The sequence below is a fragment of the Ylistrum balloti genome, unplaced genomic scaffold (genome assembly GCF_031769215.1).
Source record: "Ylistrum balloti isolate Yb309-2 unplaced genomic scaffold, AGI_CSIRO_Ybal_v1 Utg370000, whole genome shotgun sequence".
NCBI lineage: Eukaryota > Metazoa > Mollusca > Bivalvia > Pectinida > Pectinidae > Ylistrum > Ylistrum balloti.
This window is the reverse complement of record NW_026782078.1, coordinates 59,711-76,348: the sequence shown is the minus strand read 5'-3', so window position 1 is coordinate 76,348 and position 16,638 is coordinate 59,711. Positions and strand designations below refer to the sequence as shown.

The 16,638-nt window shown below is 38.1% G+C and overlaps 1 protein-coding gene across 1 annotated transcript in view; it reads left to right on the top strand.

The window, feature by feature from the left end:
* LOC132548062 (tetratricopeptide repeat protein 28-like) overlaps window positions 1–14,838 on the top strand; it is a 113,909-nt gene extending 99,071 nt beyond the window's left edge. Inside the window, exons 6-17 of the mRNA XM_060211887.1 lie at window positions 741–3,047; window positions 4,865–5,005; window positions 5,165–5,442; window positions 6,695–6,944; window positions 7,548–7,716; window positions 7,946–9,263; window positions 9,378–9,609; window positions 9,855–9,931; window positions 10,466–10,574; window positions 10,834–10,941; window positions 11,221–11,432; window positions 11,619–14,838. Coding sequence (XP_060067870.1) covers window positions 741–3,047; window positions 4,865–5,005; window positions 5,165–5,442; window positions 6,695–6,944; window positions 7,548–7,716; window positions 7,946–9,263; window positions 9,378–9,609; window positions 9,855–9,931; window positions 10,466–10,574; window positions 10,834–10,941; window positions 11,221–11,432; window positions 11,619–14,420 — 8,003 coding nt within the window. The 3' untranslated portion in view covers window positions 14,421–14,838. The remainder of the gene's footprint in view (window positions 1–740; window positions 3,048–4,864; window positions 5,006–5,164; window positions 5,443–6,694; window positions 6,945–7,547; window positions 7,717–7,945; window positions 9,264–9,377; window positions 9,610–9,854; window positions 9,932–10,465; window positions 10,575–10,833; window positions 10,942–11,220; window positions 11,433–11,618) is intronic.
* Window positions 14,839–16,638: the final 1,800 nt, after the last annotated feature.

The window sequence follows — 16,638 nt, the reverse complement described above, 5'->3', positions numbered from 1 at the left end:
GCTACCTATTGTAATGTTTAAAGTTAATTGAATGGGGCCCAATAAGGTCAAGAATTTGTGAAATTCTGGATTGATAGCCAGTCGATTTGGAGATTAGAGTTATCTGAGTGAGTCAGTCCAGTATGCAAATTACAGTTTAATGAAGCGTTTGTATGGAGGAGACTACGAAGAATGCATGTTATATAGTGTTCAACTATTGACATGGAGTTTGAATTGAATTATTTAGGCAAATGAGATGTTAAATGTCAAACAGGTTATTTAAATTTAAAGTAAAAAGAAGTGATGTATGTTTATACGTTTTACAGTAAATATAGAAATGTTGAGTATGAGTAATGAAATTTCAATAAAAAGATGCTGTAATTCTAAAGTACATAGTGAATTAAAGCACCTTGAAACTGCTGTGATTTAATCATTAAATAAGGGCTGTATTACCAGTTACTGATTGATCATTGAAACATAAAAACTTTATCAGATGTGTGAAAATATTTACACAAAAGGCAGTGAAGTATGACATTTCACATGTAAAAGTATGACTGAAATTGTCCAGTCAATGGTTACCATGGCAATGTCTGCCAGAATTCAAGGCTGAAACAGTAAAAGGAACTGATGTTTTGTATAGATTTACCCTAGTACTCAACAGGTACCAAGACAGGCACTGAAGTCTGTAAAATGTTAAATGGTATACAACATTTCTGAAATTCCTATAATAAAAATTAAAGCATAATTATTTATTTCTACAGGTGACTTGGAGGGAGAGTGTCGGGCTCACAGTAATCTAGGCTCTGCCTACTTCTCCAAGGGACACTACAAAGAGTCCTTGACCAATCACAGATTCCAGCTTGCCTTGGCCATGAAGCTGAAGCATCGTGATGCCGCTGCAGCAGCACTGGGGAGTCTTGGGCATGTCTACACTGCAATCGGAGACTACCCAAATGCACTCAACAGCCACAAGCAGTGTCTTTTCCTCATGAAACAGTGTCATGATAAGTTGGCAGAGGCCCGTGAAATAGGAAATGCTGGTGCGGTATATTTAGCGATGGGAGAGTTCGCTCATGCAATAGAGTGTCACAATAAACATTTAGAAATTGCCAAAAGTTTGAAAAATGCAACAGAGGAAGCAAGAGCATATAGCAATCTAGGAAGTGCATACCATTATAGACGTGATTACGAAAAGGCTATGTCCTTTCATAAACATGTGTTAAGAATCGCAGAATCAAAGACAGATCAAGTGTTAGAGGCCCGAGCCTATGCAGGGCTTGGTCATGCCGCGAGGTGTATGCAGGACTACAGCACAGCGAAAAGTTACCATGAGAAACAGCTTGACAATGCCCTTCAGACCAAGGACAAAGTAGCTGAAGGTCGTGCTTGCTCAAACTTAGGAATTATATACCATCAGTTGGAAGATCATAAGTCAGCCCTAAAGTTACATGAGGTGCATTTAAAGATAGCCAAAAACCTTGGTGATCGTGCTAGTCAAGGTCGTGCATTTGGTAACCTTGGTAACGCCTTTTGTGCTATGGGGTCGTTTGAACAAGCAATCAAGTATCACAGGCAGGAGTTAAACATTTCATCCGAGGTAAATGACCGCCACTCAGAGGGCACAACGCATGGTAATCTGGCAGTGGCTTACCAGTCTATAGGGAGTTATGACAAAGCCCTACAGCACTACACAGCACACCTCAGTATCTCCCGTGAACTCAAGGACACTGTCAGTGAAGCCAAGGCTCTCTGTAACCTTGGTAACTACCACAGTTCACGAGGGAACCATGGAAGTGCTGTGAAATACTATGAGGAATACCTGAATCTTGCTCAGGAGCTCCTGGACTCTGAGGGTGAGGCGAAAGCCTGCTTCAGTCTTGGATATGCTCATTTCGCACTTGGCAACCATTTGGAGGCCGTCAGATATTATGAACAAGACTTATCTATAGCACGTGAACTTAAAGATCAAATGGGCATTGCCAGGGCCTACTGCAATCTGGGGCTGGCCCACACAGCTCTTAAAAACTTTGAGGATGCTTTAGAGTGCCAGAAAAAATGTTTAACTATGATGAAGAGCATGAAAAACACCAAAGGAATTTTCAGGGCACTCGGCAATATTGGTGATATTACTTTAAAGACTGGTGAAACTGCTGAAGCAATCAAGATATATAATCAGCAACTACTTCTTGCCAAACAATGCAATAGTAAAGACCTTCTAGGTGGGGCGTATGGGGCCCTGGGGGCAGCACATCGAGTGTTAGGTCAGTTTGATAAGTCTCTTGGTTATCACACACAGGAGTTATCCATACGACAGGATATGAATGACCTTCGTGGTGAGTGTCGTGCCCACGGAAATATTGGAAATGTTCATATGTCTCTTGGGAATTATCAAAATGCATTTAAGTGTTACGAGGAACAACTTGAAAAAAGTCGCGAGTTGCAAGACAGTGCTTTAGAAGCACAAGCGTCAGGTAACCTTGGCATTACTAAAATGAACATGGGGATGTATGAGGATGCTATCGGTCAGTTTGAGCAGCAGTTAGCCATGCTGGAACAGGTCAGTGGTATCTTCAGTAATCATGACAAAGGTAGAGCACTTGGTAACCTTGGTGATTGTTATGAAGCACTCGGAGATTTTGAAGAATCCATAAAATGTCACAACCAGTATTTAGCAATATCACAACAGACCAACAATCTTTCAGACCAGGATAAAGCCTATCGAGGACTTGGTAATGCTCACAGAGCTGTAGGCAATTTACAGCAAGCTTTGGTGTGTTTCGAAAAGCGACTTGTTGTCGCTCATGAACTCAACAGTTGTACAGCTAAGGCTTCTGCATACGGGGAGCTGGGTTGTTTGCACAGCTTGTTGGGTAACTTTGAGCAAGCCATAGCATGCTTGCAACACCAGTTGACAATTGCCACGGAGATGAATGACCAGATGTGTGAGGGCGAGGCTGCATGTGGCCTGGGAGGTGTGTACCAACAGATGGGAGACTATGACAAAGCCCTGGAATATCACGAGATGGATCTACGTATCTCCGAATCATCCAACAACAAAGCATGCCAATGTAAGTATCCTGAGGTTGATCAGGAGTACAAGACATTTCAATGTGAATTCATATTGGTTGATATTGGGTATTAAGGACATACCATTGTGGGTTCTTATTGGTCGATAGTAAGTATTAAAGATAAGTATATATATGTGAATTCTACAGGTCGAAGTTATCAAGTACAAAGTATGTGAGTGTAAGTACCTGTAAGTTAGAAATAGGCACAAAACATGTCAAAGTATCCGATGAGGAAATGCTATAGTCAGCTATAATGAGTTTAAAGCATACTATTTTCCATACCTTATATGTTACACAAGTCAGTAGATTACAGTAGAAAACACTAGGGATTTTATTTATAACTTTCAATTCAATAAATGAAAAATGGTAAGGTAATATTGTGTGGTCTGGAAGAAAGGGTATGATTAATTGACACTATAGATAGCAGTGTGTGTAGTTTAGTGTATTCTATTGTGTGGTATTATGCTCGTCCCTGGACTACTTTGATAAGTTTGTTATGTCCCCTGGACTGCGGAGGCTGGCCCACCTGTCCTGTAAAACTCTGTGGGCCACCATTGTGTGGTGAGCCATACACGGAGATGTATAGACAGTCACACACTGAGGTGTTCAATAATGTTATTTTACTACATATTTACAGACCATGCATCAATAAGTATTGCAGTGAAATGATAACTGACAGATTCTATACATAGATAAAAAGATACAAACACTGTTTGAAGTGTGGGAATGCGTGCTAACTATACATCTGCCAAGAATCTGTGTATATTCTCTCTAATATCTTAATGGAATAAGTTTATTATAAATATGCTTTTTTTCAGAAATAAATAGGTTTTCATCTGCAATTATAAAACTGATTAAGCCGTCTAAGATGATGTCATGTCACAAAACTGTGGGAACCTCCACAGATCTGTGTACATTGTCGGAGAATCACATCGGATACTTATGTAGACCATCTTGTAGTGTGATGTCGCAGTCTTATATAGTCCAATATTATGGGCTCTGTATTGGGGTATTTTGGTACCAAAGGTAGGCTTTGAACATGTTATTGTGAAAAAACTTATGTAAGGGACAATTTGGGTTTTATATGTCATGATTTGGTCATATTTCAACAAGAGGGTTTAAAATTGTCATAATTCAGTATGCATACTTAAATGTTAATTGATGCAGAATTCAGTTTTTGGTTTCTGGGTATTCTTATTGAATGACTTGTTACCATCATGTCTTTGTTTGTCTTAATTTTCATCTGATGCTTAGTTTTGGAATTTTTTAGTCCATTTAGAAAGCTTTCCAATGTTCCTAGTAGTTAAATGTACATGGCTATATGTGGCTCTGCTTATATTATAACATATGACCTTTTTGTAATTCCTACAAGAAAGACTCTTAAAGTTCCTTGTGCAAATGGTTTTGACCAGTCTGCTCATCAGTCATGAAAAAAAAGAGAATCAGGTATTTCTATGGATTCAAACAAAAGTGCTGGATATTGTTCTAGCTGTTGGATATATCTCTGGTTTTGTGACAGATTCGTCTAGAAGGCACAAAAACTGTCTTGTATCTTCAGGAAAGTATCGTAGTTTCCAACTGAAAAACAAAAGACTTGCAACACCTCACCAAGTTACAATATTTATTGCATATATATGTTTTGTGTTTTGAAAGTTAGGATAGATAAGTACATTTGTGTAAAAGGTTTTAATTTACAATATATCTTTTTGCAGATACTTTCATTATGCTTGGACTTCTCTTTCAAATTTGATAAAAAGTAGGGAACGGTTTTATATAATATCGACAAGTGTTGATGTATTTGCCGTTTTATTTGACAGGTCGTGCCTATGGAAACCTCGGGCTATCCCATGAGTCTCTAGGTAACTACAAGGAATCAATCCAGTATCAGGAACAACATCTAAGCATCGCCGCAGAGATGAATGACAGTGTCGCCAGAACTCTTGCTTATAGTAGTTTAGGTGAGTTGTTAGTGTTTCCATAAACTGTATTTCAAAAATGATAATAAAGCTTAACTGATTTAGGAGCTGAATTACTCAGCTTTCTTTAAAATCATACATTTGTTAAATCGAAGTATATTAACGTATAACAAATAACAAAATTATTTATTTTAACCCCAGGTCGTGTGCACCATGCCCTCAACAACCATACAGAAGCCGTGGATTATCTACGTCAGGGGTTACGCATCGCCGAACAACTGGGCAGACATGAGGATGAGGCTAAAATTCGACATCGCCTTGGCTTGTCACTTTGGGGTAAAGGTGACTTGGAGGAGTGTCAACAACAGCTGTACAAAGCATCCGATCTGTTTGAGAGTATACGACGTGACTCACAATTCAATAGTGAATATAAGATGTCCTTGTTTGACCTTCAGACAGCGTGTTACCAAGCGTTACAGGTCAGTACTTCAGCAACCCTCAAATAGCCAGTTGATGTTTTCCTAATTACAATTATTCAAATTTTTTGGTGCAAGTACTTCTTTTGCTTATTTGACCAAAAGTCCATGTGTATTCATCTTTTCCCCAAAAAACATTGCTAAAGCAAAATGGGATATATGCCTGTTTTGATTTTATCTAATTTTTACTGAATTGTGTGATTGTAAATGAAATCTATCTAAAATTCCATTAACATTGTTTACAAAAGTAGAAATGGTTTTAAGGTATAAACCTGCTTTACTATGTTCATATAGTTTTCTTTATTTTGAGATGTTTAATGTATTGATAATTAGCTTATGATGAAATACTTGGTCAGAAACAGCAGTAATTAAGAAAACAGTCATGTATTTCACTTATTTTAACATGAAAGAAAACTTCTGAAGGCAAATATTTCTCACTGTTACATCAGGAATCCTAGAAAGTAGATTTGCTGATGAAGTCAGAATTCTTCCCATGCCAAATTAATACTAACCTTGCTGTGTATTTCTACAGCTATAATGAATTATCCTGTTTTAAATCAGAAACATTCAACAACTGAATGGAGAGTTTGGCACATTCACATACATTTACTCCTACGTATAAAACACCCACAGAGACTAACTGGGGGGATGGGATAAAGTAGTTTTACACAAAGTAACCAGAGATTATTGTTTTTCATAATTGATTTATGAAAAAGTAAGAAATAATGAGAGTTTCATGATGATGTAACTTTGCATACTTACTGTTAATGACAAGTTATTGACTGTGCCAGGACCATTATTAGCTGTGATAGAATGCATGTTACCTAAAGCATTACATTTCTGTTGGGATTTTTTCTCACTTAGACATTTGTACAATAACAGTTTCCTATTAGCAAGCCTCTTAAAACATATTTCCTTCACCATTTTGTCAAGTTATTTGTGTTGGTTTGGTAGAGAACTTGATCATTGTGTTGTGGTCAGTCAGAAAGAGCTTAAATTTAATTTAGTATTAAAGTTCATAAAAACCAATAACATAATCTATCATTATGAAATGCTGATACCTGGTTTTTGCGATGAAATTTATAAGTTAAAGTTCCATATACTCCAATGAATCCTGGTATAAGATTGTACTTGTAGTAGATATCAAAGTATAATGGGTGGTTAGATATTAAAAATGAGCTATTTTATCATTGTGTTTGTAACTCAAAAACTTTAATGAAGGATCAATGCAGTACATGTGTTATATACTTTCTAGAGGGTACTGGTTTCTCTGGGCCAACACGAAGAGGCACTTGTCATAGCAGAACGTGCTTGTACAAGGGCATTCATTGATTATCTACTGGAGCGTCAGGCAGGGTCGGAGGGTTTGTACCGTGGTAATGTAGACCCTCCCCCAATCACCACCGACCAGATTGTCAACATCGTCACCAAACAGAAGTCTCTTGTCCTATACTACAGCATTGCTGCTGGCTATCTGTACAGCTGGCTCCTCACTCCAAAACAAGGTACAACTAAAGTAGTGTGTGATTTATCATATTAAAACCACAATATCTAAAGCTTTAAGATTAATGGCCTTATTAAAGACATAATGACAGCATTGGTAGTCATTATACTAAACTGTAACTAGTGATAAGTGGGTATAAGTCTATTAAAGAATGAGAGTGATAAGGATACATTGGAAAATCTAATTAATTCTTTATTGACAAATAAAAGAAATTTGTTGTCATTGTTACTCTTTCTGAATTTTAATGAAACAAGAAGAAAATATAACAGGGCTAGAATATGAATTAATTAGCTCCTGTTTTAGTTATGATTGAACTATCTCTGTGGCTACGAAGGATGAGTTAAACTAAAAGTCTATTTTAAAAGATAGAAAGTTAACAAAATATCACGGCACCTTCAGCAGCATTGATAGAAGTGTCAAATTTGACCATGTCAGGTTGGAGTATAATTTTGAAGGTGACAGTTTTTATGCTGTTTGTATATGATGATAGGTATTACCTCTAATGTAGAACCCTTTAAGCTGTCCATTAGAACACAGATCAAGCTTCAGTTAACATATTTCATTTTATTGCACTTTTTCTGCAATTGTTATTATTTTTTTCCAGGTATTGTGAAGTTTCACGAGGCAAATATGGCTGACCTGGAGAACATTGATGGGGAATCTTTTAATGACACACTTAGTATGAAAAGTGTTAGTTTCGGATCATCTTCAGTGTTAGACCAATATGTTGGTCAAGTCCGTGAATCCATGGGCATAGACAACTACTCATCCAGGTTAGTATAGTCTCAAAGGCACTCAATGCAGATAGGCTTTAGTGTCAAGGGAGACAACCCTTGTTAAGAAATATGTACCGATATATTTTGTTTAGTGGGCCAAAAAATGAATTTCTGTGACATTGTCATCATCATAAGGTCATTTTTTGATAAATATTGACTATCAATATAACTGATCATTGGAATTCATGGGCCTATAAACTAAAGAATATGTTTGTGTTTTCTTCAGAGCTTCCCTAACATCTAAAGGTGTGAGTTGTGACTCTGACAGTGAGGGAGACGATGTCTGGCAACAACACCTTGAGGAGCTTGGTGACAAACTGAATGCTGAAAATGACCGCACAGGATTCTTACGCATGGTGAATCGTAACCACAAATACAACAGCAGTAACTATAGTTTGAGCAGTCTCTTTAGTCTTTCAGTCAGTATGAATGGCCTCAGCTCCAGTTTTCACTCCATGAACCGCAAAAACAGTCTACGCAATAAAACCAGCAATAACACAAAAGCACCAATCAGCGCCCTGTATCAGCTCCTCATCGAGCCGATGGAGGATGCCTTGACACAGGCCACAGAGGAATGGGGGATGGGCCCAGTGGACCTGGTGCTTGTCCTCCAGGGGGAACTCTACCTCATACCATTCACTGTCCTCCGAAAGGATCAAACAGAGGAATATATGTTTGAACGTTTTAATCTAAGTGTCATGCCTTCAGTAACTGCATTACAAAATGCAAAGAAACAAGACAAACAGGGCCGCCCTGTAATAGACTCATCTGGTGCGATAGTTGTTGGAAATCCTAAGTTGTCTCCAGTCATTGCTCAACATTGGCACCTGAAGGAGATTCCAAGTGCAGAGTATGAGGCAAGGATAGTGAGTGAACTGTTGACCTGCCGTCCCATGATTGGTCAAGATGCAACTAAACCTGCAGTGCTACATCAAATTGAGCAGGTAGAAGTTGTGCATTTCGCTACTCATCTGTCCTGGAAACTTGCCTCCATAGTTCTTTCACCAGGTGATAATATATCTACAGCCCATCGATTTCCAACGATAGACTCGGATGATAGTTCAAGTGATATAGGTGGCTTTGATGGACCTGCTCTGTCTGAATATCTTCTCACAGCTGCTGATATTCTCAACATGAAACTCCATGCCAAACTTGTTGTATTGAGTTCAGGATACACAGACGATAGAGCAGGAAGGATAAATTCAGACGGAGTTGTGGGACTTACAAGAGCTCTTTTATCAGCAGGAGCTCAGAGTGTGTTATATTCGTTATGGCCTGTACCTGACCAGGCCGCCAAACTGTTGATGAGGACAATGTATTCATCACTACAGGAAGGTCATCAGGTCACACAGGCTCTTTCCAGTGCTATTAAGTCTGTCCAGTGTACTAAACAGTTCTCCCACCCATCCAACTGGGGTGGCTGGGTCCTAGTAGGACATGATGTCCGGCTAAGCAGTAAAGTTGCACTCATGGGCCATGCCATCTGTGAAATCCTACAGTCACCTACTGCCTGCCGGGAGGCCATGAGAGTCCTCCTTCATCTGGTAAGTTATGTGTACTTCAGGGCAGATTCGTATATAAAGGGAGATAACTCCTACTGACCTTGTTAGTATAAAATTCCTTTCATTTGATCTTAACTTTACCTATGATTTTTACAGATTGAGAAATCACTCCAGAGAATCCATCAAGGCATAAAGAACTCAATGTACACAACAAGTCAGTCTATTGAGAACAAAGTAGGTGCTATCCCTGGCTGGAAGGACCTTCTTCAAGCAGTCGGCTTCCGATTTGAGTCGGCCAGTAATGGGCTTCCTCCTGCAGTTTTTTTCCCCCAGACTGATCCTGGAGACCGACTTACACAAGCTAGTGCTAGTCTTCAAGCCCTCCTAGGTATGTCTTCTTTGCGGTATGGTGTGTTAGACAAATTAAGTATGTTTGGTAATCCTTGCCATTTTAGAACAATATCCATATTTATGCCATTTGAGTGATTTTCATAGATTTCATATGTTAAGTGTTATTCAAGAACATTTGAAAAAAATAAGTATATAACAAAAAATTTGTGCCTTCTGAGATTAAGAAATTAATCATTCATCTTTATGTAAATGTATTTTCATTTTCATTTTTATCATTTTTAGGGTTACCTCCCAGTTCTCTGGCAGCTCTCTCTAAGTTTTTATCCAACTACGAAGCAGGAGAGGCTAATATCCGTGTGGTATGTCTTACTTACTCACCTGTAGTATACCCTTCATACTACTTTTTTATATAAAAGCCTATTTAAACATTGTATAACATATTTAATATGTAACGAGTATGTGATGTGTTTTAATTAAGTATTATATTTATCTGACAATAACCTATGTCCTGTAATAATCCTACAGTTGAGATTATATCTTAATGGACGTCTTGGCTTATTGCAGCATATGTATGGTATATATGTATGGTTATTTACCTTGTACATAACATCATGAATTAAGGGATCCTCTACAGGAAGTAAGGGATCCTCTACAGGAAGTAGGGGATCCTCTACAGGAAGTAGGGGATCCTCTACAGGAAGTAGGGGATCCTCTACAGGAAGTAAGGGATCCTCTACAGGAAGTAAGGGATCCTCTACAGGAAGTAAGGGATCCTCTACAGGAAATAGGGGATCCTCAACAGGAAGTAGGGGATCCTCTACAGGAAAAATTATTATGTAACAAATACAAATTTCTGAAGTTTTATTAATTTAATTTTATTTATTTATCTAAAGATGAGAGACATACTAAGCAAAATGGCTGCCAAGGAAAGTAACATTGATGTGCAGATCAATGTTAAGTTGTGGGGAGTTCCTGGTTGTCACGAGTTTCTGGCATCTCTTGGTAAGTGTAAAGGGACTAGATGGGAATTGTGGGGAAAATTTATAAAGTTGGGCCAGCTGAAAGTATAATGGGGAAAAGTATACATTTATGTCTGACCAGAAATGTTGTGTGAAATTAGGCCAAGGCTTGAATTGTTGTTGGCAAATAAAAAGAAAGAAAGATCAAGTTTTAATTTTGAACTATGCACTGTAAGCGGAAAGCCCTCCTGGTTCTAGCCAGTACTTAAGTACTTAAGTCATATGTCTATTGATATTTACAGGACTTGATCTGGTTGAGGTTGGACAAGATGAGGTCACACTCCGTTTAGGGAAACAAGCCAATAGACGACAGCTGCAGTTTGCTTTACAAAGTCTTGTTGCAGTTTTTGGTAAGTTAGTTCAATAGACCAGCTTAATGTGTACCGTTTATAAAAGTGGATATCATTGATAGTTTTAGTGAAGTGTTGTTGAATCAGTTTTAAAGATTAAATAAGGATAACATTATTTGTTTTCCTTAAAGATTATGAAATATGTTAAGAAATACTTTTTCAGGAGGTGAGGGGTTTGACAGAAATTAATCTTACAATTAATTGAATATGCTTTAAGTTCAATTTTCCAATAGTAAAATGATAAGTAAACATTTGTTTCACCTTGATCTTGTTTTCTAGACACTCAAGAGGCGCCCAAATCTCTGTCAGTGGACAGCTCAAGTAGCCTTGAGAGTCTGTCCTCCTCACATAGCGGCTCCACCTCCACCTCAAACTTTTCCAAGGGCAGCACGCCACCCATCTCGCCCCGCGGCTCACGTAAAAAGTCACTTTTCAACCCAGCTGAGATGGAAAAGATGAGGATCATGAACAAAATGCAGCTCATGAACCAGGTGAGATTGAATTTCTAAGCTGTTTTTATCATGAAAGATGTGACTTCATTTGTCATCAAATTCTATGTTTTTCACGGTGGGTTGACATTTTCTTTTTCACACTCTTAGTAGAAAAAAAATTACAGGTTGGAATGAAATTCTTTATTTTTCTTATCATCATACTAATTTGTTTTCTACATGTTGCAGGGTGGATTGTCAGGTCGACAGGTTCACAGAAAGATTAAGAAAGCCAATGTATCTGACCCAGCTATGAATTTACAGCATCAGAGCCGTGTTCGCAACATGTATCCCCCAGGTTCAAACTCCTCCATGAATCTGGCAGGCGACATGAATGGTATTCAGGAGATAAGTGAAAACAGCGAGAGTGAGACCGACGGCCGTGACAGCTGGGACAATAGAATGCAGGTGTCAACGAACTCGGAGAGTGAAAGTAGTACAATACCGGAACCTCGGACAAACTCCGAATCAGACCACCAGGCTGGAGCTGATCAGTATCAGCTGGTTGAGGGAAAGGAAAAAAGTCCTGTTCTTATGACAGAGGAATATTCCTTGAGCAGACAAACAAGTAACCAAAGTGAATCTTATTCCTTTGATAGAGCAGATGATGTGCGGATATCAGCATTGTCATTCACTAGTAATTTAAGTGAAGATTCTGCTCTATTGGAGGAACAAAAGAGAAATTCTTATTCTGATAGTAGTCAGGCAGAGGACATGTTCAAAAGACATGATGGAAATCGTCAGTCAGATATGTCAGATACTAGTGGAATCAGTGATCAATTCATGGTGTCTCAAAACCAGAATTTACCTTTATCGTCACAACTGGACCCTGTGTTAATGTCTAGTGAATCGGGCATCAACTCAGAGGTGACTTCTTCAAATCAAAGTGACACGAGTCAACAGAGCATGGATGCTGTAAACTCACAATTTGATCCTCAGGAAGTTGCAATGAAAGTTATGAAAGACCTTGGTCCCCAGAAGGACATTCTGGAAGGATTACAAATGCAAAGTTTTCTAAAATCTCAGTCAAGTACACAATTCATGAGGCGACAATTTCAGAACTCTTCACAAATCAGCGCATTTACTAAACCCTCTGGTGGACCAGATCAGATACATAGTGATAAGGATGGTCACATTTCTTCTACATCACTGGTAAGACCCCAGACAGTGCCAAGGCCCAACAAGGTCCCACCTCCTGTTCCTTCTAAACCTAAAGGACTGTCAAAACAGATCACTACAGCAAACTATCAGGAGGACAACTCAACTCAAAATTACCCAGGAAGCTATTACAGTATGCAATCCCTGAAAGGTATATCAGAAGACGATCTGTCCTCGAGTAGGGAATCGCCTAGTGTGGATGACAACGACATTTCTTATGTTGTGACACGAAGAACAGTTCCTGCTGGAGGTGGCATGTCAGATTTGGGTCATAAGAGTATGCCTGATTTACGAAACTCCTCTCCAGTGTACAACAGAGGGGGGAACACTGGTAGTCCCTATTCAGGCAGTCAGATGAACTTCAGTAGTTTTAAACCTCAGGCAGCATCTTCTAAGAGGAATGTGAGTAGTGTTGTGCCAGGTGGGGCCATGCGACCAGACAGTGCCACAAGTACGAGTAGTCTTTGTTCTACTGGCTCTTCAGCCCAGTCAGTCATTCACCGTCCATACTTTAATTCTGTACCAGATCTCAATGGAATGTTCCAGAAACATGGCCTTGAATCTAGTGTGGAAAGTGTTGGTAACAGGAGGAGTCCCTCAGGTTTACCACCACCCTACAGTCAAGCAGTTCGGACAGCCCAGCTACTCAGGGGGCGAAGTCCAGTACAGCATAATACATACAACTCAAACAGTCGCAGTTCCACCCCTACTGGGGGTTCACGCACCAGTCCAGAAAGCTTGGGATCATCTCTTGGCAGTGGTCAGTACCATCAGCCTGATAGCCCAGTGTCTCAGGCCAGTGGTCAGTATCACAACATTTGTAGTCCATCGACACCCTCTAATGCCAGTCAAGATAACAATAGCATACCCTCACAATTTGGACAGTCATACAGTGTAGGGGCGAATAATCGTTATACAACTCACTATTCAGACTCTAAACCTGATATGCTACCTCTCCAGCATCATCAGCATATTTCCTCTACACCAAACTCTGTATCTCTGCCTGAGAGCCGATACTCCAGTACTCCCACAACACCAGTAACACCAGATCGTGATGACGTCTTCCTTCATGCCAGCAGTGGTTGTAATGTGACCTCTATTCCCACTCAAGGTCATATGTACCAGCACTCGAGCAGTAGCACATCATCATCAGTCTCACAACACCACCAGTACTACCAGTCGGGCAGTCCTGTGGCCTCCACAGCCTCAGGAGGTGGAAGTCCATTTCCCCAGTCTGCCAGCCCTACATCATCCACTGCCTCTCGTAACAGTCCATACCAGCATCTCTCATCAGGCAAGAAGACCAAATCTATCCTCAACAGTTCACCAGCCTCTGCCAGGGCTACCAGTAAAAAGAGACCTCAGAAACGTGTCAGTTTCTCAGATTCTGAACCCAGTGACTTAGAGGGTAACTCCCCTCACCCCTACCGTCCAATCAAGTCAGGCCCTGTCCCAGTGAAGGGCGTAGTTAAGTTGAATATGAATGACTTCAAAATGCCAAATTATCGTAATAGACAGCATCAGAATGGTGGCATACCTAAAGGGGCTGGTCCCCATAGTAACGGCTATGTCTCCCAGGGTTCTTTTTATCCTAATGGCAGTGTGTCTAAACCTCTTGTAAACGGTCATACAGGTCACAATCAGACATCTTTGTTCAGTAGAAAAAATGTGGCACCTTCCTCCAATGTAAGTAGTGTAAACAAACCTATTGGACTAAAGGACATGTCCAAACCTTCAACTGAAGGGGGACAACTCCCTGGGAGGAGTGTTTTTGGAAGAGAGAATAATCGTCCAATCAGGAGAACTCAAGTTGTGCAGTCGTCAAAGTGCTGATATTTGTGTACAGGTTTTCTGTTATGTTTGAGAACCGAAAACAAATGCAATTCATCTTTTTATGTTCTGTTTTTCTTAATGAATTTAACATAAAACCAGAAATCACACTTCACCAAATTTTACTGTCTTGTATAGCCCCTCAGTGTCTGGTTTTGTTTAGAATTTTAGAATTTTTATATTTCAGTTCATTGATCAATCAAGTGTTTGAGCCATCTTCTCGAAAGAAATGTGACTTTTTGTTTTGCATGAAATTAGATTTATCATATGACTAACATTTTAATGTGCCGATTTGAATGTGTATTAATGTATGTCCTTGTGTATATACGTGTAAGGATAGACTTTGTACATAGTTATGAAATGAATGCCTCTTTGTGCCAAACTTTTCATTTTATCCAGAGGAAAATGACATGATAGATATTTCAACCATTAATCATTGTTCTTTTTGTATCTTTTCATTACCTGGTTTTAATTACAACTGGTATGAAATTTTAACAGATATTGTTTCGAGCAACCATTTTTTTTTTTTTTAGTTTTTTATATTATTATTATGTAGGGAAATTCAACTGTGGAATCTATTTCAAATCAAAATTTGAATGTTTAAAAGATTTTAATCCAAGGTATCATGTATTAAATGAAATGATAACTCCTGACATATTTTAGAGAACACAGAAGTACGACCCTTTAGTTTGAGCTTTAAATGAAGGTGTGGTGTTCCAGTAACACTAATCATATGCATAATAATTCAAATGTTCATTAAGAACAGTATATTACAGAGGTATGGAATCTATAAATGTACCTGTGATGAAAACGGGGATAATAATTGATGTTCTGACCAGGTGTCTTTCAAGTTCATTACAGGTGTGAATGATATAGCCTATTGAATATATTATGATAATCAACGAAAAAAAAGGTTAGCAATATACAGAGAATGAATATGGATGTGAAGGCCTATTTTTCTCTAATTAGTGGAACTTGGTCTATAAAAATGGGATTGATGTCCTTCTGTGCAACAAAATTGTGAAAAAAATACATAAAACATTGATTTAGTGTGGTCTTTTGTCTCTAAAACATCTTAATATGCTACTTTATATTCATCCTGTAAAAACCTATTGTAAAAAGCAACTATTTGTCCATTGAAACCTTATGGTAATTGTATTTATCCAGTAAAACAATTTTATATTACCACCAAGTGTAAATTTTGTTACAATGCTCCCATTTTAATCCATAAAGCCTTGTGCAGATACTGCTACTTCTCGAATAAAACCATTTGTCAAGTTAATACATTATACTAGAATTCTTGTATCAAGGGAGACAAAAATGAAACATTATGTAAGTAATACCTTGTAAACCTATCAGCCTATATGGTATTTCATATTAACTTTTCAAAAAAAATGCTTAATAGTTGTTTATAAAGAACTCTTTTGTTGGAAAGATTAATCTTGTATATAGAAGGTGGCACATATCCTTAATACAAGTGAAAAGTAAAAAGATGGTTAAGAGCATGTTTAAAATCCTTGCTATGATTCCATATCTTGTCTAGTAAACCCTTGATAACTATGATTTTAATGTGATGTTTCTGGTATGATAAACAGTTTTAATATATATTTAAGTGAAAAAGGAGAAGTGGAAGATGGGGGTGGATGGGGGGGAGGGGGGAGTAAGAAGATAAATAAAACAGAACCTGTATTAAAAGTTAATTACCTGGATGATGGATTATAAGTAAATTTAGTATAATCAAGATTTTGAATAATTTATTTTCCATTTTTTCACTCTTGTACTGTCTTGACATTGAACTTCAGTTTTAACCTGGATTAATAATATTGAGAATCCAAGAAGAGTTTGTATAATCATAAAATTAATAGTCTAGTACAATTAATAAATTTACATTATTTAAATTTTTGGAATAAAATTGTCTGGAAAAATGATACATTGTCTTCTAAAGAGGGACACATGATTGATGCTATTAACTGGTTATATATTCAAAATAATCAGAGTACTATTATTTTTATGACCACCTATAGCATAAAGTTATGTGATGAATCAAAAAGTTTCAGTAATTTTTAGTACTCAACATCTATCACTATAACATGGTGACCTAAAGCAACCTACAGGTGACATCGTCATTTAACAGTTTTTATAATATATCAAATCTCATAGTTTGAAATAAAGTTAATTATTAGACGTAAATACTGGAGTTATTCATGTCAGACTAAAACAT